The sequence below is a fragment of the Sceloporus undulatus genome, unplaced genomic scaffold (genome assembly GCF_019175285.1).
Source record: "Sceloporus undulatus isolate JIND9_A2432 ecotype Alabama unplaced genomic scaffold, SceUnd_v1.1 scaffold_23, whole genome shotgun sequence".
Taxonomy (NCBI): Eukaryota; Metazoa; Chordata; class Lepidosauria; order Squamata; family Phrynosomatidae; genus Sceloporus; species Sceloporus undulatus.
The window spans coordinates 1,040,990-1,065,270 of record NW_024802945.1 but is presented as its reverse complement, the minus strand read 5'-3'; the positions used below and the strand labels follow the sequence as shown (position 1 = coordinate 1,065,270).

Here is a 24,281-nt window from a genome sequence, read left to right as displayed (position 1 = left end):
GCTATAAGGGATGTGACACCAATCTCTTTTGTTTTGCTTTATGGCTTTATTGCACTAGGTCCTTGCCGGGTGGTTGTGGCTGTGGCTTTATTTCCTCTTGAAATCCAGACCTAAACTCACCCCGGTTGTCTTGGCCGCAATGGAAGTAGGAGAAACGATTTCTCTCTGGCTGGTGGTTTTCTGTTCAACCTTAATCCTCCTGTTAGCATGGAGTCAAATGGTCCAGAGAAGATACCTTCCGCCGGGCCCCACTCCTCTCCCGATGCTGGGCAACCTGTTAGATTTGAACGCCAATGACATACTGAAGTCATTCAAGAAGGTAAGTGGGTTCCTTTTTCCCCTCTCCATTTGGACCAACCTACCAGGGCCTGATTCCCACTACCTTTTAAACCGGATCGCAAATTGGTTTGAACTGGTTCAAATGATCCTGGCTCCCATTTGAAGCAATTCGGAGAGGGACACTGTGCGCTAGACCCATTTAACCTGCGTCTTAGTTAAATATACTTTAGTATATTGATCTAGGTTCTCAGCCATTCCTTTAGTACTTCCTGAGAGACTAAGTGACAGAGGAGAATACGTCTTGCCTCCGAAATGTATACATTTGCAAAGCTCATGATAACTTTCACAGGGAGAGGTTTGTGCTACCCATGGCTGTCTCTAAAGGCATATGGCCAAAAGGAAGGTTGGGACTGAATCCGTTTGAAAATCCCAACTTATAGTAGGTCCACTGAATTAACTGCTGAATGGTGAATCCAGGCTTTTGTAATGCAACTCCTAGCATTCTTCGCCATTGACTGGGGCTGATGGAGACTTCAGTCCAACAACAGTTCGAGGGCCACACTTTGCCCCTCGCTGAACTAAGGTTCAAGTCAATTCTTCCATCATTTTGGCTGCCACTTTTCATTCAGTCCTGAATTGATCAGTAACTATTTGCGATGTTCTCTTTTAAGCTACGAAGTATTATTTACTCTTTTGCATTTTCCCTTTTCACCTTTTCTTTTGTCTGTTTTTCTACTTTTCTTGTACCACTTTTTCATGCACCATTTGTACTTTCTGTGCCATTGTTGTTCAAGGGTATCTTAATCCTATGCACCGCAAAACAATATATGGGAGTAAAGGAGAAACCCTAAATTACAGGTAATTGATTGAAACTGCCCCACAAATGTGCATCAGATGCTTGGTGCCAGAGATGATTGAGCACATGCCCAGGGAATGTGTGCCAGAGAGCAAGCATTGAATTACCTGGGTGCAGCTTTTCACAAGGGGTGCAGCACTTCACAAGGGTATCAGGTTGCCTCTCTGAGAATTTGTAGATGCATGCCAAGGTTGGGCTCAGCTCTTTCTGGGGCAAACAGTCATAGGTCCTAAGGGGTGAAAGGGCAAAAATGTGATCCTGGCACTTTGAGGTCAGCATAGTGTGCTGAGCACACCGGGTGACACCTTAAAAGAGGGGTGACACCAGGTTGGGCCCTCCTCCCATTGCAGAATGAGAAGGGCCAAGCATGCCCCGCCTGGCTTTGCCACACAGCAAAGGAGAAGCCTGAGTGTGCCCTCCCAGCTTTGCCGCAATGGTGAAGGAAAGGCCTGGGCTGCCACCAGTACTACCCTCCAGCAGCCCACACACACAAGCCGGGTGACACCAGGGGTAGGGATGCCACTTGGTGGAGATAAATCACACTGTATCCTATTCTGAATACCAATATATGTGGGGCTTCGGCCAGTGTATATGACTGACAACCCATTGTGCAATCACAGTATGCAACGCGTAGAGGCAAGGTGCACTCACATAAAGTACACATCTGCATGTTTCAATGTGCTACCACATGTGCAATAGTCCGTATACTCAATTCCACTTACACCTCTATCTGCTAAATAGGACCATTATGCATTGTCAAAAATGTATATATTCTACATGGGCAGTGCCACTTTTACCTGCATATGCCAATAATAGTATGCCAGCTTGAGTGTGACATTGTTTATTGAGCCAAGATGAAGCAGTTGCATTATCCCATCTATTTGCTGAATACCTACATTGGGTAACCAATGCTGCATCTGCCAGCATGACTATTTATTGTCTTATTGTGCACCAGCAAATACATAATGGCTATCTTTGCAAACCCAGTCAATCACTGGTCTATGGAAGGTACTGAAGAATATCTGTATATGCAAATATGCATACAGATATACATAAACCTATATGTATGTATGGTGTATAACATCCAAGAATGTGCAGCTGCGTGACTGGCATCTTATTGGTTAGTCCCAGCTAGAGGAGATCCATTGAATCCACTATTGAATGGTGAGTCAACACATTGGTAAAACCAATTAATTTAATGTCCTCCTCTGAATTTAGGTCCATGTGAAATGGTTACATATGTGGAACGCTGCTTACAAACTAAATATTTTCAGCAACTGAAAAAGTACCACTACATGTATAAGGTTTGTACAGGATTCCATCCAATATCGGGAGAGCCATACATTTCCTGTCCTCTGGCCTAAAACCAGCAGATGATAAAGCATAACGTTGGCCAGATGGAAGAGTGATACAAAGGACAATTGTAGGAAAGGGCTCGCAAGAGAGCATCTCCGAAAAGGATTTTCACTGGCACCATTTGACTGGTTTATTTTGCAGCTGAGAGACCAATACGGGCCCGTATTTACAGTTCATTTGGGCCCGCGACGCGTGGTGATCCTGTATGGCTACAAGGCTATCAAAGAAGCTCTGGTGGACCATGCTGAGGAGTTCAGTGGGAGAGGAAATTTGGCCACCGTGGATGACTTCGTTCAGGGTTTGGGTGAGTTCCAAAGAATCAAATATTGCCCTGTTGACATAGCATAAAAATATTCAGTTATCAGAGCTTTCTAGGGCTTCTTGTCCCAGATCTCAGGTTTCTGGATCAAAACCTGGACCAAGGGATAGCACCTGGTGGTATCATTCAATGTTATGCATTGGGTACCTACCAACTATAGTTGCTCACAGCTTGACATTTGGCCATACAGACCCATATACTTATATGTCTGTATATACCATCCAATATATTCATTAAAAAAATTTAAGACAGAAATCTTATTTTAAAGGGATGTTCTCAGAGCCAAGGTGAAAGGAGGAGATTATTCCTTCTTAGGCCGATGGGAATAAGGAACAGTAAACCTAGCCAGAAAGTGGATGCGGAGCAGAGGGTGAGCCCTTGTGCCGCAGTGATGGGGAAAGGAGTAAGCTATCTGGGCTAATCCACAACCTGCACAGAGTTGTTGTAAATTGCAGCAATAAATCAATAAACCTTTGCAAATTGTAGCAAACTGCTATTTTACTAGCTGGGCTAGAGATTTACACAGTCGTTTCCTATTGTCTGGAGATAAGCCCACTAAAGCTGGAGAATCTGTACACTCATCCTCCACCTGGAGATGGCCCATGAAAAATGGAGATCCAACTGCATTGCCTGCTCCTGCAAACCAAGTGAAGTGGAGTATCTCCAGCTAACAATCCAGTGGAAGATTTGCTCCAATGAATTTTCAGTTCCTCTCGATTTTCCAGACAGTTGTGTTAGGTCCCAACCTTAGCTACCTTTTACAGCTCTTATGAATGACCTTTTTGCAGGCACCTCTTGTTAGTATTCCTTGTAAAGCTCTTGGAGACCTTGGCATTGGTGTAGAACCTCATTGCTTCCTAAAAACTCTCCTTGCCTAGGCAGAGTCACTGAAGAAGCAAGTGCTAGCAAGCAATTGAAATGAGACTGGACAAGCTTAAAACTACTAAGAGTTGGTAGGTGACATTGTAAATCTGAAGAGACTGTGGCTCAGATTTAGCAACCTCACACCTTACATCCACATGGCAGAAATAATCCAGTTTGACACCTCTTTAATTGCTATGGCTCAACGCTATGGGATTCTGGGAAGTATAGTTTTGTAAAACAGTTAGCCTTCTCTGTCAGAAAGCTGTGGTGCTGCACAAACTACAAATCCCAGGCATCCATAGCACTGAGCCATGACAACCAAACTGGATTATCTCTACAGTGCAGATGCAGCCAGATTAAGCAGAATTCAAGGTGATACTAGGATTTGGAGAAGACCAACATAGAAGACTAGAATCTGTGTGGTCTTGGTCTTTCTCCTCCTTTTCTTGTTCTCCTCCTCTTCTTGTTCTTGTCTTCTCCTTGTTCTCCCCCTCTACATTTTCTCGGCTGTTGAGTTTGGGGTGTTGTCTTTCCAGGGATTGCATTTGCCAATGGGGAACGTTGGAAACAGCTCCGTCAGTTCACACTCAGCACCCTGAGGAATTTCGGGATGGGAAAACGGCCCATTGAAGAACGGATCCAAGAAGAGGCCCAGTTCCTGCTGGAGGAGTTCAGGAAAACAAATGGTTGGGCATATTGTTCGCCTTTCTCAAATTGCGAAATGTAGCACTCAGGAGGATTTCCCCCCTCCTCCCCTTGTTACATAAGGTGGCTTGTTTTTGACTCTGGACCTTTTGTTAGATATCTCTTTATTTGCTGTTATGGATACAGGCCTAGAAACCACCGCTATTCTGTATTTGCTCAGAGTATTTATTCATCCAAAACCAAGATCACTTACAAACATACCTTCATATTTTAAAACAAATGCAAAGATGTTACACTTTCCTAGCTATGTTTGGGGGAGACTCGACCAACATTTTGGGGGGGGGGAGTGCATTTACTCCTAGGAAATAGATTTCCACATTTTAAAAAAAGGCAACAAGGCTCTGAAATGACTCTTTAGTTCCAAAAGAAACGTGAATCGCCTCCTCCGTATGTGTTATTATTAAGGAATGTTAACCCATATATAGATAATGGTTTGGGGATATATCTACCACTATGGAAAGTCTGACTGCAAAAACCTGTTTGCAGTTGGACTGAGGTCAGAAAGAAGAAAGAAAACATAGAAGCCAACAACTGTGAGATTTAGACCAAAGACATGACTTGCATAGCCTCCAACAGTTTCAATTCGGCAGGGACAGTCCCAGTTAATCCTGTGGCATCCCATACTTTCAGATGCTTTTAAAGATACCCATTTCTTTCTCCTCTTAGCACCTTCCTCATTTGCAATGGATTACTTCAGTTATGGCAAACTGAGTTCAAAGGGAAGAGGAGTTTGTACTCAATAAACTCAGCAGGAAAGTGAGGACAAATGAAATCATGTCTTTTTCCAGTTGTTGTAGGCAGCCCCAAAGTGGTTTCCAACTTATGGGAACCCTATCATGGGGTTTTCTGGGGCTGAGAGGTTGTGACTCGCCCAGTGTCACCTAGTGGTTTGAGCATAGGACTAAGACCCTGGAAAATGAGGTTCAATTCCTCGCTTGGCCATGGAATTGGCCAAGCGAGGAACTGAACTCCATTTTCCAGGATCTTAGTCCTATGCTCAGACCACTATTCCAGGCTGGCTCTCTGTCCTTTCCAGCAGGCTCAGGAAAAAAGCAAAATGCTGCAGCCTCTACTAGCTTGTGTGTTTCTGCTACAAGGTTGGTTAAGATTTTGCATCAGGGGATGTTATTTCTGGCACGTAGTCACTGTATGTCTCCCTGTGCCATCCCCCAGCTCCCTGCATGGATCTTTCCATATTGGTATAGAAATTAGGAAGCAGAAGATCTGTCCAGCTATTTTCTTTTAACTCAAAGGGGACAAAATGTAGTCTCTAGATGCTCCTCCAATGGTCAAAAATTGCATCTGAATGCCCCCTGGTGGCATGTGAAATCACATACCCATATTTTCGTGGCTATGGCTCATTTTAGTCTCAGGGAATGCCAGAAGGTATCTTCTGGCCACTTCTTGTTATTGTAAAAGGTCTCTCTTTGTTTGTCCTAAAATGACACCAGGAGTGTTGATCCAGTTAAACCTCTGTCATCCCAGTTTTCCAGCTGGTTCTAAAATGTCCCAGTTTTTCTCTCCTCCTTTCTCCTCACTCTACTACAATTGCTGCAAAATGAATTCAAAGTGCAAAAGTCATGGCACTCAGGTTAATTCAGCAGCAGGAAAAGACAGGAGGGGACCGGATCTTTTGCTTCCCAGGAGGCTCAGGCAAAAGCAAACTGTTGGAGCCTATCCCAGCCTGTGTGTTCTTTATTGTTCATAACTTCTGCCATTGTGGCAATGCTCTGATGTTGCTAGGCCACATATCTCCTGGTTTTCCGCCGTGAAACGTTTGTGGGGTGATGTGGGTTAAGCCACCAAGGTCTGCTTTTATAAGGCAAGGGCTGAACTTTCCATAATGTGCAGACTTGCGTCTGATATGATATCCCTGTTTAAATATTTGAAGGGGTGTCATATTGAGGAAGGAGCAAGCTTGTTTTCTGCTGCTCCAGAGAATAGGGCCCGGAGCAATGGATGCAAGCTACAGGAAAAGAGATTCCACCTCAACATTAGGAGGAACTTCGTGACAGAAAGAGAGTGGTGGAGTCTCCTTCTTTAATGGTCTTTAGAGGCTGGCTGGCCATCTGTCAGGGATGCTTTGATTGTGATTTCCTGCATGGAAGGAGGTTGGACTGGATGGCCCTTGGGGTCTCTTCCAACTCTATGACTCCACGATTCTATGATTCATTTCTGCAGGTTCGCCCTTTGACCCCACATTCCTCCTGAGCTGTACAGTCTCCAATGTCATCTGCTCCATTGTCTTTGGCCAGCGCTTCAACTATGAAGACAAAGACTTCCTCTCCTTGCTGGACAAGATAAACAAGAACTTTGCAGGGATGAGCGCCACTTCAGGTCAGGTAAGAAGTGCACTTGGAGCATAAACATTTCGGACAAAGAAATACTTCTTCTTCCATCCTTGCTCAAATATAATGAATTCCCTTGGTCCATGGCCGCCTTCCATGTCAGATTAGTCAGACAAAAACATACCCTCCGACTTTCTTGATTTGGCAGGGACAGATCCCAATTAATCCTCTGCTGTCCTACCTTTTCAGCTGTCTTTAAAATGTCCCAGTTTTTCTCTCCTCCTGCCACTTTTCCCACTTGTCCCAAGCTTCTTTAAGTTGCTGCAAACTGAGATGGAAGAGCAAAAGTAGTTTGCTCTAACTTAATTTAGCAGGAGGAAGAAGCATCTTGGCCTTCCCAGTAGACTCAGGCAAAAGCAAACTGTTGCAGATTTGTTTGGTTGCTGCAAACTGAATTCAAAGGGCAAAAGTAATTTGTACTCATTTAACGCAACAGGAGGAAGAGGAAAGGGCTGGCATCTTGCCTTTTCCAGTAGTCTTGGGCAAAAGCACACTGCTACAGCCTCTATTAGCTTGCATGCTCATCCTCCTTAATGTCATTTGCCATCTTGACCATTCACACTTATGTTCTTTGGCCACACTGCCCCAGTTTTCATCTCTGAAATGTTGAAGTCTATGCGAAAACAGGGTTAGAGGCTGTAAGCTGATCTAATCGGTTCCCTAGCAGCGTGAGAGGCTGGGCTGGGGCCAGTCCACACACAGCAAAAATGTGTTGACTCATATGCCTTGGAAAGTTTCCCTTCGTGAGATCAAGCCAAAGGCAGCGGAGGCATTTTATCTCCTCCATTGCTGATAAGTACTGGAACAACAAAACCGACATTCAACAAAGTTCACTGGCAGGAGGTTTTAGGACAGTCCTTCTTCACCCAGTTCAGAAATAGCTGATGGAATTCATTGCCACAAGGTGTGGTCATGGCTGCTGGTTTAAAAAAGAGGATTAGACACATGCAGGGAGGATTGTTTAACCCGGCCAATCCTTAATTTATTTTTGATATACTTTTGTTTGTACACTTGCCTAATACAGTCCCGGGACTTTAGTTATAAGTGGCCACATACATGTTGTTGTTGTTGTTGTTGTTGTTGTGTGCCTTTGAGTCGTTTCTGACCTATGGCAACCCTAAGATGAACCTGTCATAGGGTTTTCTTGAGAGCATGCGACTTGCCCAAGGTCACCCACTAGGTTTACATGGCCAAGCCGGGATTTGAACCCTGGTCTCCAAAGTCATAGTCCAATGTTCAAACCACTACACCACACTGGCTCCAAATGCTCTAAATAAATAAATAAATTGTGGAAAAGCATAACAGGACACTGGCAAGAGTGTCCCAATGTGCATCAGGCTCTACCAAAGATCATCACTAGTCAGTGTCATGATGCACAACAGGACAATTGTACAATGGGACCGATGCGCATCAGTCCCAATGTATATCGGTCACTTCACTGGCTCCTCGACGTAATAACACAACCCCAGCCCTTTCCTGGATACGGTTGTTACAGAACTGCTCAATTCAAATTAAAGATGTAAGTAATCATTGATGGATTCTGGCCATCATTACCTTCATTATTATGCTGTTCCCCCCAGTTTAGGACCCAAGCCAGCTTACAAAAGTTCCAACAGATACTGCTAAAAATTCACACCGTAGAAAAGTTTAAAATGTAGAATTCAAAGCAGTGAAGAACAGGATCACTGAAAAGATAAAACAGCAGGTACAGACAATGCAGGATATTCCGAAAAGCCCCTCCACCCCCTGAACCTCAAAGGATTGTTGAAACAAAAAGGTTTTCACCTATCTATAGAAGGAAGAGGAAAAGGACTCCAGTCTGGGCCCTCTAGGAATGAGTTGCCCAAACTGGGAGCAGCCACTGAGAAGGCCTTCTCCCATGAAGCAGCCAGGAAAAATGGGTGATGCTAACTCCTTCGAGACATGATGCTGGAGAAGGGTTCTGCGTATACCATGGACTACTTAAAAGACAAATGCATGTGTCCTAGAAATTTATCTGACAAAGGATATTGAGAGTTTATCCTGTGAATATCCTGAAAAAATTGCGTAATTATGAGTAATGGTTTCACACGACGTCGCACAAAACCCGCCATTAAAGTGGTCACAAGCATTAATACGCATCTTTTTACTTTCGGGATTTCAGTGACAATGCATTTCCGATATCACTTTATTTGCACAATTGTATGTGATAATCATTCACTTAATGGAGTATCATGTTAAATACAACACATATTTGCTCTTCATCCCTCCCTGCAGCTGTATGAAATGTTTCCATCAGTCATGCAGTACCTGCCAGGCCCCCACAAGAAACTGTTCCATAATCTACAGGAAATCTATGATTTTGTGGCCGAAAGGATCAAAATCAACAAGGCTTCCCTTGATCCTGACAATCCCCGTGACTATATTGACTGCTTTCTTATCCAGATGGAAAAGGTATTGCTGTACTGTTCTGATGGCCCGCAATCAATGGTTTGCTCTGCAGAATTTGAGTGAAATGTCTGCAGTTTTGTATACAGCCAGACTGAGTAGCGCTGTGTGTTTGTCATTTAAGGAGAGCAAAAATCCTTCCAGTGAGTTTCACCTCCAAACCATGATCATGTCTGTTCTCAATCTATTTGTTGCTGGGACTGAGACGGTGAGCTCCACACTCCGGTTCGGATTCTTGATTCTGATGAAATACCCAGAGATACAAGGTAAGTTAGGAAGGATATGGAAGAACAAGGGCAAGAGTTAGAAGAAACTAAGGGCCCAAAGAGACAGGCCAAAAGAAAGCTGCTTCGGGTCACTTTGGAGGTATGCTATTTAAATGATGCATTGCATCCTAAGAAGCTGGAAGCTGCACCAAAGTTGCACTCCAATCCTTAGGACTGGAGCATGGCTTTGATGCGGCTTCCAGCCTCTTAGGACACACGCAAGTCACACAAAGAGGGATCTCCATTGATTTACCTTGGATCCTTATTCTTAATGGTGTCCATAGGTACTGGAGATAGTCCTGAGGAAGGGAAATCTAGAAATAAAACCAATTGTGGAACATCATCTCCTTGGAGGCCTGGCTACTGTGAACACTGCTGTCATAGAAATAGAAATAGAAATGAGTAGCAGCAAGTGAATCTTCATAGAAAACATCCTCCCTGCTGCCCATGTTTAGATTTGAAACAGGTCAAAATCTGTGCAGGAACCATAGGAACTGTAATTTGTTGTGACTGCCCCTAATTCTTGGCATCCTCACAAAATCGCTGTCCCAATAGAAGTGAACCCTCTTTTTTCAGACCAGTCTATACTGGTAGTGTACCTCTTTTACACAAGGTTGTCTCCCATTCGTCTCTGCAGCAAAAGTGGTCCAAGAGATCGATGATGTGATCGGGAGAAACCGCCAGCCAAAGGTGGAGGATCGGGCCCGGATGCCGTACACAGATGCTGTGATCCATGAGATCCAGAGATTTGGCGACGTGATCCCCATGAACCTCCCTCATGCCATGACACGAACAACACAATTCCGGGGTTATACTTTGCCCAAGGTGAGGCATTAAAATGGTGGGTGAGGGCATCTGTGGACTTTATAGTAAAGTGGAATTTTAAAAGGATGTAAGTGTCTTTGGCTGGTACTTTAATACTTTAGTTCCATGGAATGTGGTCCAAAAATGCCTTAAAATTGCACTGATTTTTTTAATGGGGTGAGGCTTTGGGGGACAGGTGGGAGGTATCAGGGTCACAAAATTGGGGAACAAGGCCCACATGTACTCCATGGTCCACATTTTGTCCACACTTAATAGTAAGGAGTTCTGAGGTAGTCTCCATTCTCACTCAGTTAAAATTGCTTGGCCCTAGAAGCCATTGGACTCAAAGCTTTTGCAGGTTTTCATCCTCTCATTGCCCTCCTTTTCTACCTCTCCTCCAGGGACTGAACATCATCCCTTTGCTGACCTCTGTTCTGAAAGACCCCGACTGCTTCAGTGATCCTGAAAAGTTCAACCCAGGCCACTTCTTGGATGAGCAAGGGCTCTTTAAGAAGAACGAGGCCTTCATGCCCTTCTCTATAGGTACCAAGCTGGCATGCGCTGGAGCGGAGGGGATTGCTCTAGAATGACATTGGGATGGTCAGGGTTCTGATTTTGATATTGTTTCCCTCTTCCCGTGCCCTTTGTGAATTGGTTTACTGGTTTATGCTGTGTGTGTGTGCGTGTCTTCACGTTGCCATTGACTTATGGCCACCCCATAAATTTCATAGGATTTTCTTAGGGAAGGAATACTCAGAAGTGGTTTTGCCAATTCCATCCTCTAGATACAGCACTTGGTTTTCCCTGGCTCTCTCACTTCCAAGTCACAGAGGCTGGTGAAACGTCAGGAATAAACTCTTCTAAAACAGGGCCACATAACCTGAAAAACCCACAAAAAAAAAAACTTCTAGAGAGAGTTTAGACTTGATTTGTTCTCACAGACCGCTCTACCAGTCCACTGTACCCTTAAAACTCTTCTCCAGCACACATTTCAAATGAATCGATTTTCTTCCTATTGGCTTTCTTCACTGTCCAACTTTCATAGCCATACATGCAAATGGGAAATACAATGACTGCAGATTCATAAAGTTACGAAACACAGACTGCGGTGTCGGATCTCAGCTACTGTTCCCACGCAGCAAAAGCCACCCTCGTAATTCGTTTGTGGAAACCTGGTGCTCTGGCTGCATGAAACGGCATTGTTCTTTCGCATGTCATTACCTGTCTCAAACCCCTTTTGAAAAATTATGCGCAAACATGATTTGCAGAAGATGAGACCTGTGTTGGGAAGAGCAATGGGTTTAACCTTTGGTGTAGTTTTCTGGGGTGGGGCAGGGAGAATGTCTCTCCAAGCATTAAGTTTTGTATGGCGGAGATTTCTAGTTGTCATTGACTCTCCAGGGGAGACCAAAGCAACAGCATCCAAATTCTGGCTGAAAACAAATTGCAGTGCATATGACTAGAGTGCAGACTCTCTGAAATACTGTATTTCCTTATATTTGCCCAAATCTTAAGATGGCTTTCTCTAAGGACACAAGACTCTCTTGGTAGATGCCCCAGAACTTGGAATTTCTTTCCACAGGAGCTCCCCATGTCTCTCCTCTCTTTTTGCCAACAAAGACCTTTTTTTATTTAAACCAGTGATTCCCAAACTTTGGTCCTCCAGGTGTTTTGAACTTCAGATCCCAGAAGTCCCAGTCGCTATGGCCAAAAGCTAAGAATCCTGGGACCTGAAGTCCAAAACACCTGTAGGACCAAAGTTTGGGAACCACTGATTTAGACAGACATCCTACATTTACTTGGTTGTGGCAGAAGGCTTTTTTTTTTAAGGGTGTGCTGGATGTTTATCCTTTGTGTTTTAAACATGTTTTTAAATGGTTTAAGATTAATTTTTGGTGGGATTGTCTATTTCATGGTTTTGTTGTTTTGATGGCATTTTGCTATAACCTGCAATGTGCGCAACCTTGAGTCCCATAATGGGAGAAAGGCAGGATACAATAACTGAATAAGCAAACAGGCAAGCGGTTTTTCTGCCTCTGTGAACTTTGCCTCCTGCCTATATAAAAGGTAGATTTATAGAGCGCTTTTGTGGACATTTGTGAGATAATATATGGGACAAACAAATCTCAGAAGAGGTTTCCACATCCACAAGCATCAGATCCCTCTTGTGGACATTTGTGAGATAACATATTGGCACATTTAAAATTAGCGTATTTATTTTAGCCTGAGCTGCCAGGATTCCTTTCTGCTTCTGCAAATGCTCTAAGCACCGAAGGAACTGGATTGTATTATACAAAAACTCACGTTACAATAGATCAAGCTGAGAAATTCCTGGCCTAGGGACCCACATGTCCTTTCAGACACTGGCTGACATTCTGCATATATAACTTTATGGTGATGACGCTAAATCAATGACACGATGTGCAGCTGTTAGCAAATTGCAATAATGCACAATAGAGCACCACACAAGATGCTCTGTTGCACAACAGGGACACCTATTGTGCAACATATCCCAAAGTGCAATGCATTTTGATGCCCATCAGGACTGTTTCACAATGGCCACACTGCTGTCTCCGTTTGCACAATGGTCCTGAAGATGCAACTATGTCTCTGATCCACTCCTGGGAACATGAGCATTGTAAAACATCACAATTCACTTTTATGTGACTGTAAATCAGTTTATGACAGTGTAAATACCTAACAGGATGCCATCCTTTTTTACTGTTTATTTACTTAATGCCTGTCCCAATTTTTTTCCAGAGAGGGAAGCCAGAGCAGCTCACAACAGAGATCAAAACAAAAAGAGAATTAAAACAATTAAACTTGATTAAGTTTTAAAATCATTAAATGGTCTCTTCTCTTAAAAAAATAACACTAATTTTAAACAGTTGTGAATTATTTAAACCTTGACAAAGGCAATAAAAGAGAATCTATTCTCAGTTACCATCTCAACTTACAAACAGCTATCCAAGGTGCTGAACATATTTAGGAGCTAGAGCTGAGCGATTCTTACAACTCCTTTCAAGTTGAGACCATTGGGCTGAACTTTTCTACCCAACAGAGACTAAGACCTGGAGTAGATTCACCACCATACTGACATAAAGAACACCAGCAACCACTGGTCAGAAAATAGCAGGAGCCTACATTGTTTGCAATGAGTCTTGTTCGTTTTACCCAGTGAAACGGAAAGCTAAGGGTCTGGTTTTTCATTTGTTCAGCACTCTTTGTTGTTTCTCTGCAGGGAAAAGAATTTGTGCTGGTGAAGGCTTGGCTCGCATGGAGCTCTTCCTCTATCTGACTTCCATCCTGCAAAACTTCACACTGAAGTCGCCCATGGCGCCCGAGGACCTTGACCTTATGCCAGCAGTGAGCAGTTTCGCCAACGTCCCACCCAAGTACCAGCTCTGTGCCATCCCACGCTGAGAAAGGACTGGCCAAGAAATGGGGTAGAAAGGAAAAGGCTGGCATGACTAATCAATGGCCGGGTATCGGAGAGAGTCTGGTGAGCTGGGTACAATGGTAAAGCGGACAAATGGCAGAGCTTGGAACTCTAGGTCTGAAAACTGATTTGACAATATTAGACATTAAAAATCATACCATTGATTCACTGTCACAAAACCCTTAACATATAAAGTGATTTAATTTGTTAGATTATTGCTAATTAAGACTTAATTAAAACATTAATGTAGGGACACACACAGAGAGAGGGGGGGCTTGCAGGGAATGGAATATTTATTCCATGGTATGGACTCCAACAAAAGAGCTCTCTCTGTCCTTTTAAAGTTGCCTTTTTCCAACACATAATTTCTCCCCATGGACTACAAAGCCCATGGATGTTGCCTGCGAACGGTGGGAGACCAACATGACTGGGAACTGTCTGGTTGGGAATAGGGAGAGAAGAACAGGCAGGAACAGTACCCTAAAGGTGCCAGATCCTGCCTGATCTTGGAAGCTCAACCCTGGTTAGTACTTGGATGGGAAACCGCCAATGTATAGCAGGTGCTGTTGGCTATATTTCAGAGGAAGGAACTGGCAAAACCTATTCCTTGCCAAAGAAAATCCTATGAAATTCATGAGGTTGCCATAAGTCAACCAGTGACTTGAAGGCATGCGCACAGAGAGAGAGAGAGAGCTCCATCGTGCAGCAGATGAAAGTTCTTCCATCCATCCCAGTTTGCCATTGCTGTGGGCTCAGAGGGGAGAAGAGATCAATCATACCAAGGTCCAGCCGTTGGTGAGAGGCCCTCCTTCTCTCCCAAGTGGCACTATTGTACCCAGGAAGGGTAAGAACAGCAGCCAACAACACCTGCTGGACCCAATCCCCTCCCTGACCGCCATTTTCTTTTCCTTGTGTGTCCTGTCCTATTTAGATTGTAAGCCTGAGGGCAGGATAATGTCAAATTAGAGATTCGGAAGTCACCTCTGGAAGCCTTCTTGGCTCAAGGTGAGGTACAAATAATCTAAATAAAGAAATAAACCCCTTCAAGTCTGTCGGTTGCTCAACTGCATCTCTTTTTTTCCTTTCCAGACCCATCAAAATACACACGTCACTCATTATCCAAATACCTTGTTTGTTCGAAGCGAAAAAACTTTCAATTTATTGAAGTTCAAGAGCATTGATCCACCACAAATGCAGCAGTCAGTGGTAAACTATAGAGATCTGTCAGTGAATCCAGGTTCTTCATCTGGTGTGGTCTGAGACCTCTAAGCATATACAGAACTTTTTCCTCTCTGCCTCACCATTCTCCAAAAAGCAATGTGGACTGACTTGCTCAATTAAGCATAAGCTGCTGTTTTCAACAACTGAAGGAAGCAGAGGACAAAGAGGGATGGTGGGAGGAGGAGAGTAAAACTGTGACAGCTAGAAAATGGGATGACAAAAGATTAATGGGGACTGTCCCTGCCAAATCGGGAAAGCTGGGGAATGTGTTTCTTCTCTTGTTCCTCTTTGGAGAACCTCTTCATAATCCTTGCTTCTTTATCCATTTTCTAAGTATAAGCAGTACAAACTGCTCACTACTACTACCCCAAGGCAGAATACAGTTCAGTCAGTACCAGAGTTAACATAGGGTCACAAGCAGGGCTTGGAATTTAATCCAATAATAGTGTTTGGAAAAGTACAATCTGCACATCCTACAGTGTTATTTCTATTACACATAAAATCCAGGAACAAAAGGATTGCAAGAAAAGGCCATTCTAGCAAGATTCTTTTCATATCAAGATCTACCAAAATGATCTTACATACATTTCAACCACCCCAAAAAATATTCAGAGTAGAGCTGAGTTATGTTTTCTTTAGTTTTAGCACATCTTGTACATCTAATTGCCTTGTCACATGAGAAAAGAAATCTGAAATGGAATGCAAGAGTAGTGGCTTTCTTTGTGCCTCTCCACAAGACATTGCATCACTTCCATTCTCTTTCAGAGGAAGAAGCTGTAAAAGTGTGCCCTTTGTCATGCTGGAACAATCTGTTCTACAAAAGGCATGCTTTTATGACCATCTCCCCATGTGGATAGGCACAGAGATAGGCACAACTCTCTGTTTCAGCTTTCTTTTCTCATATAAGGCTCATAAATTGAGTCAAAAGGCTTTTTTTTATTCCAGATTTGCGGTGCTGTCTTCCACTTCAGGATAGATGGGGATCTGACATGGCACAGATACTCACAGAGAGACAGACAATTGCCCCTGCTCTCAACTTCCAGGGATCACTGGGCTTGGCCATCAGGGCCGTGGAAACATGCAAAGCTGGTAGGACAAGGGACGTTTTCCACTACCAACAATCTGTGGCAAGATGTCTATTTCTTCTTGATCCCGGAGAGTCTTCAAAGTGAGGTTTTGCAACACCGTCGTAAGGAATAAGAAGAGCTCCATGCGGGCCAAACCTTCACCCAAGCATACCCTTTTCCCTGGAGAGGCAAGACAAAGGATTTAGTTACTGTGTGGGGGAGTGTGACTAAAAGTGATTAAAAGATTAACCATTCATTCATCTCTGCACTGTTTGAGAAAGTGGGGAATTGCTTTCTTCCCCTTAAAAACCCCTCCAAAGTGTGTTGGAGAAAACCAACGCAGTAAATCAGGGCACATAAAATATGCAATAAACCTTGCACAGAGATGCTTCTTTGCCAGACATGCTTGTTGCCCCGTTTAGTGCTGCCACGTCTTCAAAAGAGTAGTCAAAATTCATGACATGCCAGACTGAAAATCAGGAAGTGGCAATTGACAAGTATGCCATTTTCCTAAATACCAGATGAAAATACTGAATTCAGTTACCTTTATCATCTCTGCCAACATTAACATATTCTCTAAATGCAAAAAAATACATGGTGAATATATTACTGTCTTTATGAAGCACCCACACATGAAAATCACACACTCTTGGCTCCAAAGAAGGCAATGGCAACCCCTTTCTGAACAAAACATGCCAAGAAAACGCCATAGGAGGGGATCGTGAGATAGGTTTGAGGGGGGCTCCCTAAATTGAACTAAACCAAGATGATTGATCCAAAAAAATGGCCAGCTGAACCTTAATACAAAATAGAATCTCTCTCTTTCTGTCTCTCTCTCACACACACACACTTGGCTATCTGGATGGTCAGGATTTGAACCTCCCCACAATCCTAGATCATTGGCCTTGCTGTCTGGAGTTTCTAGGAGTTGAAGTTTCTCAATATCTGGAGGCCCAAGAGCTGAGAAATCCAGCCTTAGATTCTCCTGAGGTCTTGCCAAGCCAGCCCATCATGCACCATTTTGGAAATAAAACCTGAGGTCCTCATCACCTGTTGAAAAAGGCAGAAAGGCTTCATTCTTCTTAAAGGCTCCATTATCATCCAGAAAGTGGCCAGGATTGAACTTCCTTGGAGTCTCAAAGTGATGGGGGTCCTCCAGGGCAGAAGTCAGGAAAGTTATAACAGTGGTGCCCTAGAGGGGAAAGGCAGAGGAAGGTCAAATCTGGTACCTGCCACCAATTCTGACTGCATTTTGTTTTAAATCCAGGTACTGATCTTCCTGGCTTTCAGAATTAATCCACACCTTGCGCCCCCCCCCCCCACCACCAGCAGCTATAAGGAGTGGTAGGACTAAATGGGGTCTTATTTGTCCAAATAATAGGAATTCCCCTGTTTTCCATATCAAAGATAGTCTACCTTTTGAAGATTAGATGCAGACTATTATGCTCCTGTCTTGCTTATCGTCTTCCTATTGGGACACCTGTCACCAGTAGAATTCTGGCCACAGAAAATAGTGCCACGCAAAGCTATAATGACACAATCTGGATTCGCAGGAAAATGGAGGGAACAAACAACAACACTTCCAAAACTGAAGGATAGTGTGAAAGCTACCTGTGATGCTCTACAGATAAGCTGAACTCCAATAATAGCTAGAGGACAGGAACCACAGCCATTGGGACATCTCTAGATTTCCAACTGATGATGGTGTAAAACATTACTATACTATTTGAAAAACACACTGGAGTCACACCTACATGTAATATTCTGACTGTGCGCCGATATTACAATTAGCCTTGGGACTCACAGCACCTTAGGAATGGTGTATCCCTGGAACTGGGTATCACAGGTCATTGAATGAGGAGCTCCCAGAGGGGCAAAGTCTCCAAAACGCTGAATCTCGTGCACCACCGCATTCGTGTAAGGCATCTGAGTCAGGTCCTCCATGGATGGTTTCCGGTTCCTCCCAATGACCCGGTCAATCTCTTCATGGACTTTGGCTGCAAACAAGTTGGTGAATCAAAAGGCTAAGAGCTGTATGCTATAGGGCATAGGGTAGGGGTTCAGGATTAGACCTATTGGCCATTTGAAACCATTAGATACATAAATATGTATGAGAGGAAGCCTGGTTCAATTGTAAAGCACAGGACCCTCCTTTAAGAAGTGCCAGATTTAATCCCCAGCATTCCCACTTCAAAGGTTCTTCCATAGGCCAGGTCCGAACTTGGAAAGATTACTTTCTGATCTACAAATAGTCTTGTGACACTTTAGAGATGGACATGTTTTATTCGCTGTAAACCTGCATTTACAGAGCTTGGAGTTAACTCAGTGGTTATGTGTTATGTTATTGACTGGCTAGTACTTTCGAGTGATTTCTTTTCACTCACTAGATTCCCTAAAAACATTGAAGCCAAAAATATGATTTAGTGAACTGAGTTGTTAGACTTCCTTAGAATCATCCAGGTGGGTGATTCTCCCTCTGCCACATTCAGAAAAAGATGAAGACCTGCTGCCCTGTGAATAAAATTCTAGAAGCAGAGGAAAGGCATCACATGGCTTTGCAATAAGGTGGCTCAGCATCTTATCAGCATGCCAGGCCTTTGGGGCCTGAAAGGCAAGTGCATTCTTCTCCCATTCTATGGAAGGACAGTGTTTGGAATCTCTCTGAGAGATGGGGTTACATTGTGACTCTCCCCTGCAACCTCTCCTCCTCTGTTGATTATACGGTTATCCCTCTGTATCCACAGATTCTGCATTCATGGGTTCCACAATCCACAACTTGAGAATATTTTTTAAAATTCCCAATTGCAAACCTTGATTTTACCATTTACCATATAAGCAACACCCAATCATAGGCCATTGTATATAATGGAACTTGAACATCCACAGATTTTGATATCCACGGGAGGTCCTGGAACTAAACCCCACCAGATACCAAGGGGCCACTGTATTTTGAACTGATTTCTATTGCACAAAATTCTATGATATGCAGTCTTGTATAATATTGTTTGAAGTGAGCTATAATGAATGCCTTTGTAATCCTGGGCACACAAATGCTATGCATTTGGATAGTCAAATGAAAAGTTTTCCTGAGACTCATCCCACATTTCTTTCTTTCATGGCTTCTCCCTCTCTCTATCCCTCTCTCTGACATGGTCACTGAATAGCTGTGATGGTGGCTGGCATAAAATGCCTCTGGGCATTGCCCAGCTGTGTGCTATTTCTCTCCTGGACACTCAGCATTATTTGATCTGAAATGTTGGGCTTATTTATGAAAGGAGAGGTTTTTTCTCTACCTTCTATTTCAGGGTATCGGAGGAGGATGAGAAGTCCATATCGGAGGGTGGTGCTGACCGCTTCTGTTCCAGCGAAGAACAGATTGAGCACCAAAACAACCAGGTTGTCATCATGGAATTCGGAAGCTGGGTTGTCTTTCTCCTGACAGAAGGAAAGGAAAATGGAAAGCAACATTGTCAAACCAGGGCCAAAGTTGTATTCATTTACCAGGAGATGGGGAGGAAGCCCTTAAGAAAGCAAAGACAGACTAGCCACATAATGGAAACCCACTGGGGGACCTTGGGTGGGTCACACAATCTAAGCCCCAGAGAACAGAATTTTAAAACAGTGTGTGTACGCTGGGGCGAGTGACCCTTCAAAGTTTCCTTGGTGGCTAATATCTTCCTCCCCGCATGTCCTGGTGTACTCCTTCATCCCCATTCTGACCCGTACCTGCTCCATTTTGCTGAGGAAACAATCTATAAAGTCTCGAGGATAATTTGGATCAAAGGACTCCCGGTGTGCCTGGATCCTCTGAGAGACAAACGTCAGTAAATCCTGGATGCACTTGGACAGTTTGTCAAAGGGCCCAGCCAAGACCCGCATCAAACGTGGGGCAAAGTTCTTCATCTTTAAAGAAAATGGAAAATGGAGTTCTGAGTAGATAAATCTAAAATGATGCACACTATGCTCTAGTCAACCTGTCGCTTCCCCTCAAAGGAGCAGTTGCACCATAGGTGTGTATAAAGACATTGATCGTGATCCTAAATAACACTCTAGATATGCAAAGTTACTGTTTAAGGAATGAAGGGGCATTTCAGGAGTCAGAATCCAGAAAAACAGCCCACTGGTCATATTTCATCCACCACTTTAGGTTCCTCTTTTCCTTCCTATGTTATCTTTAAATGGGGACTAGTGTATTAAATGGAAAGCATTATTTGAATGACCACTACAGCACATTTTACCATGAAAATACTTCTTTTCTGAGGAGCAACTGTGACACATATATCGGGTCACAGAAAAGACAGACCGACTGAAGAAAGAGAGGCAAGTGGGACTAAGGCTTACCTGGCTCCTAGGAGACAAAAAGAGCTGTAATGCCTGGCTTATCAAGTTAAGTAAAGCGGTGAACTTCTCATCCTCATATTCAAACCGGTTACCAAAAACAACAGAGCAAATAATGTTGGCAACGGCTTGGTTCAGATGCGTGGTGGGGTCAAAAGGATGACCTGGGGAGAGGAGAAAAGGGTACAACTGGGGTGTTTATTGGCTTGCAGGGCTGTTCAGGCCCATGACAACCATGGCTGAACAATTGAGGAAAGTGACCATTTCCTCAAATCTTCTCCCCCATTTTTCAGACCTGTACAGAACTCAAAGTTCTGGTTCTTCAAAGAAAAGTGGGGAAGCACACCTTAGTCACACATTTGTTGCAATCCTGCATGGCTCAGCATAGTGCATCACATGCAGAATGAAGCTATGCTATGCCAATTGCCATGCCCCAAACCTATCATAGGGACTGGGGGGGTGGGTGGCCATTCCGTGCCCAGTGTAGAATGACTTGCTCAAGTTCACCCCATGGGTTTACATGGCCATGCCAGGAGTCAAACTCTGGTCTCCACTACATAATTATACAGTACCACGCAGACTCTCATAGCATCCTCATGAGTAAAAAACATAAACGCTGGATAGGACTCACCTCTTGTTTTCTCAAGGGCTTCCACCAGGAACTGAGCCTCCTCTTGGATCCGCTCCTCAATTGATTTCTTGCCCATTCCAAAGTTCCTCAGGGTGGAGAAGGCAAAGCGGCGAAGCTGTCTCCACCGCTCTCCGTTGGTAGTAATCATTCCTGAAAACGGAGAAGTAACCACAGAGTAGGGTTGAATAAAGGCAAAAGGACAACACAGAAAACATTTCCAATAGTTACTACAAAGGAATTGTGACAATATAAGATGAGTACTCCTTATTTGAAATGCTTGGGACCAGAAGTGTTCCACATTTGGGATTTCTTTTCACATTTTCGAACACCTGTATTTGCATATACATAATACACGATACTTAACACAAGTAATGTAGTATGCACTGTATCTGCAAGGCTGGAGAGACTGTGAATCGGCAAGTATCCAAGTGTAGAGTTTGGTGCAAATCCATGCATCCCAACATTTCACAGATCCTCACGTTTCTCTCCATCCTTGCATCTCTTTCATTTGCTACTTAGATTGTGTACAAGATGCAAAAGAGACATTGAGAAACTGTGAAATGAACAAACAGAAGGGCCACAGCGACTGCCTCGAAGGTAAAAGCAGGTGAATGGAAGCAGAAAGTTTCAAGTTTTAGAGGATTTTAGATTTCAGGATTAGGGACGCTCAAGCTGTACCTTCACTAGGTCAAACAGAAGGTGAACATAAGGGCAAGCATTTCAGAACTCTTTGTCAAGAAGCAATAGGAGATTGCAAAGAATAGATGGCAGAGGGAACGAAGGGGGATACAATGGAAACCTGAAAAGTTTCTCTGGGCACTTCCATAATACTGTATTCAGCGTTTTGTTCTCTCTCAGTCAAAAGAAGTCCAACTCTGTCTTTACTGTTTCCACCAGATCTCTTTGCGACTTCAGGAAATTGGAAGCGTACCACACAAACACCTGTCTTTCTATCTTCCTGGTCTTTAGACAGTCCTCATTTTTCAAACTTTTCACCTTGTCTCTCTTCATCCCCAGTACATTGACAACATCAGATCAGTGGCATGTAGACATTGCTAACTCAAACTCATGGTCTGTCTAACTAACCCAGTATTACTGAAATTGGCAGTAGGTCTTCAAGGTTTTTCATGGTCTGTTCCAGCCCCATTTGAAAATATAATTCAGCAGTCACTCACCATACTTGACGATATTATCGCCCAGAGCCAGCATCGGACCTCTCCCACCAAAAGCTTCCGCATTATCTATGAGAGCTTCTTTTATGGCTTTAGGGCCACACAGCACCACCACCGGCTGGGAGCCTATGTAGATGGTGAAAACAGGACCATACCTCTCTTGAAGCTGCCAAGACAGAGAGCATATCCTTCAGCACCTTGAATCTAGACATTAAGAGACACTACCATGCCTAGCAAGGCAGCTCCGCCAAAACAAATGTGTCAATGGGTTTTGCATGTCCCAGAGCCACTAACAAGGATGGCAGCCATGGGAAATTCCAGCTTTGTGCAGTCTTGGAGGAGACAAATGTCATGTCTTGTTCCTGGGTCCAAGGTTCAAACTCTGAGACAGACAGTGAAGCAACTGTACCGCTTTCGAACTATCATACAGAAAGGGAAACCAAAGAACGCCAGTGCTTGAAACAGACAGTGACATCCCCAATAGCCGCAACACAGAGACATGGACTTGAGAATACCTACCACAACTGAATGTAGATGAGACAGGGAGAGTTTGCAACACTCAGGGCATTTATACTGGAAACGCTCATTAATCAGGCAATAATAGCTGTGACATAATTGCCGTAAATAATCTAGCAATTTCCTTAGGAGGCCATTACTGACAACCAACCATTCTGGAGGAAGCAACACTCTTGTCTCTTGATTCCTGGCTCATGTTTCTGAAGAACCTTGGACCTTGCATTGTATATTGACCATGCTACCGGACACTCCTTTGGATCGATGCTTTGGATTTATTGCTGCACCCTACTGACCTGAACTACCTGGACTCTGAGAACTACAACTGAGAACTAGGTAAGGTCCTAAACATGACTGCAGGTGTTGCTTGCTTGTGGGTTAAAGATGCTCCCAACCACATGTAACCTTAATACCTCACTGACAATGTGACGTGACGTACTATCTTTGTAGGGTGCTGAGAATCATACTAAACTATACGTCAGACTCATATATAAATTGAGGGCAGGTTTGGGGGGCAAAATTATGGATTTTGATATGACCCATGGATAAACTGAGGGTAAAACCTAGGGGTATGTAACAAAGGATCTAATGAAACAAAGGAAAACAGTATCAAAGAAGTTACCAAATCCCAGCAAACATAACCATTTTGGAGTCCATTTTAGGAATGTAAGACTTCTACATGAGTAAATATAGTAGTCTGTCACCTTCTTGGGGCAGAGACCTGCCACACTTACCCTCTGAAGAGCGGTGATCATGTTCCGAATGTCCATTTGGAGCACGTTGCCCAGCCAAGGTAGTGGCATGGGGCCTGGAGGCAGTTTGCTCTTCTTGTTGTGACTCCTCCATAACAAGGCAAGGAAGAAGATGATGCAGGAGAGCAGGAAAGAGAAAGGCAAAACTCCAAAGAGAGCCATTTGGGAGCAGAAGACCCAATTCAACTTTTTTGCTGAAATCTCTGTTTTGCAAAGCAGAAGACACTACGATACAAAAAGCCTTTCCTCTTCTCCCTCCCGACCCAACCTAACTTCCTGATCAAACATTAACTGAATTCCTGAAATGTTTCAATGTAAAGAGAAAAAACATCCCGTGGAAAGTTCCTATTCTTCCAAGTAATGAATGGAACCAAAGTCCCAGAGGCTCAGTGATTCAATATTCTGAGCCTGCCTTATTAATAAAGCAAAGGAGACACTGTGAATAGTTATTTTTGGTGGGTTTTTCTGCCATGTTCTGGAAGAGTTTATTCCTGACGTTTCACCAGAATCTGTGGCTGGCATCTTCAGAGAAGATATACATTACGTTTCTCTGAAGATGCCAGCCACAGCTGCTGGTGAAACGTCGGGAATAAACTCTTCCAGAGCACAGCCGCATAGCCCGAAAAAACCCACATAAAACTATGGATGTCGCTCATGAAAGCCTTCGACTTTATTTAGACACTCTGTACTTTATTGGATTGGGGCTGATTTAGACATTAGAGATTAAAACTCATTTACAGCATCCCACAAATAAAACGAAAATGGCGAGTAATTGCGCGAATGGTTATCACACACAATTGGGCAAATAAAGTGAAATCGGAAAGACGTTGAAACTGAAATCCCGAAAGTAAAAAGATGCACATTAATGCTTCTTTGTGACCACTTTAATGGCGGGTTTGGTGCGACGTCGTGTGAAATTGTTAC

The 24,281-nt window shown here is 43.6% G+C and overlaps 3 protein-coding genes across 5 annotated transcripts in view; 2 read left to right on the top strand and 1 right to left on the bottom strand.

Moving 5' to 3' along the window:
• The first annotated feature begins 262 nt into the window (after nucleotides 1–262).
• LOC121917573 (cytochrome P450 2G1-like) lies at nucleotides 263–14,736 on the top strand. Its single transcript, XM_042443644.1, has 9 exons — nucleotides 263–319; nucleotides 2,633–2,795; nucleotides 4,211–4,360; nucleotides 6,561–6,721; nucleotides 8,984–9,160; nucleotides 9,279–9,420; nucleotides 10,058–10,245; nucleotides 10,626–10,767; nucleotides 13,466–14,736. The coding sequence occupies exons 1-9, from the start codon at nucleotides 263–265 to the stop codon at nucleotides 13,645–13,647; spliced, it is 1,362 nt and encodes a 453-aa protein (XP_042299578.1). The 3' UTR covers nucleotides 13,648–14,736.
• A 58-nt stretch (nucleotides 14,737–14,794) lies between these two features.
• Nucleotides 14,795–23,635, bottom strand: LOC121917557 (cytochrome P450 2B4-like). Of its 3 annotated transcripts, none has more exons than XM_042443621.1 (9): nucleotides 23,340–23,635; nucleotides 22,096–22,258; nucleotides 20,921–21,070; nucleotides 20,293–20,453; nucleotides 19,678–19,854; nucleotides 19,245–19,386; nucleotides 17,761–17,948; nucleotides 17,002–17,143; nucleotides 14,795–16,131 (listed from the first exon to the last, which is right to left on the bottom strand). In XM_042443621.1, exons 1-9 carry the CDS (start codon nucleotides 23,517–23,519, stop codon nucleotides 15,947–15,949), a joined length of 1,488 nt encoding a protein of 495 aa, XP_042299555.1. In that variant the 5' UTR covers nucleotides 23,520–23,635; the 3' UTR covers nucleotides 14,795–15,946. The 3 variants fall into 3 exon arrangements, with proteins under 3 accessions (XP_042299555.1, XP_042299556.1, XP_042299557.1); XM_042443622.1 differs by having other exon boundaries at nucleotides 22,096–22,218; nucleotides 23,340–23,614; XM_042443623.1 differs by lacking the exon at nucleotides 22,096–22,258 and having other exon boundaries at nucleotides 23,340–23,614.
• Nucleotides 22,621–24,281, top strand: part of LOC121917560 (biogenesis of lysosome-related organelles complex 1 subunit 3-like) — a 6,234-nt gene continuing 4,573 nt past the window's right edge. Inside the window, exon 1 of the mRNA XM_042443626.1 lies at nucleotides 22,621–22,941. The gene's annotated coding sequence lies outside the window, so the exon portion shown is untranslated. The remainder of the gene's footprint in view (nucleotides 22,942–24,281) is intronic.

Coding starts and splice junctions, on each gene's coding strand:
- LOC121917557 (XM_042443621.1), bottom strand. CDS start 23,519: ATGGCTCTCTTTGGAGTTTTGCCTTTCTCTTTCCTGCTCTCCTGCATC. Junction 22,259..23,339: donor TGATCACCGCTCTTCAGAGG/GTAAGTGTGGCA, acceptor CTGTCTTGGCAG/CTTCAAGAGAGGTATGGTCC. Junction 16,132..17,001: donor CTTTCTGCCTTTTTCAACAG/GTGATGAGGACC, acceptor TTGCCTCTCCAG/GGAAAAGGGTATGCTTGGGT.
- LOC121917573 (XM_042443644.1), top strand. CDS start 263: ATGCTGGGCAACCTGTTAGATTTGAACGCCAATGACATACTGAAGTCA. Junction 9,161..9,278: donor TTCTTATCCAGATGGAAAAG/GTATTGCTGTAC, acceptor TTGTCATTTAAG/GAGAGCAAAAATCCTTCCAG. Junction 10,768..13,465: donor CTTCATGCCCTTCTCTATAG/GTACCAAGCTGG, acceptor GTTTCTCTGCAG/GGAAAAGAATTTGTGCTGGT.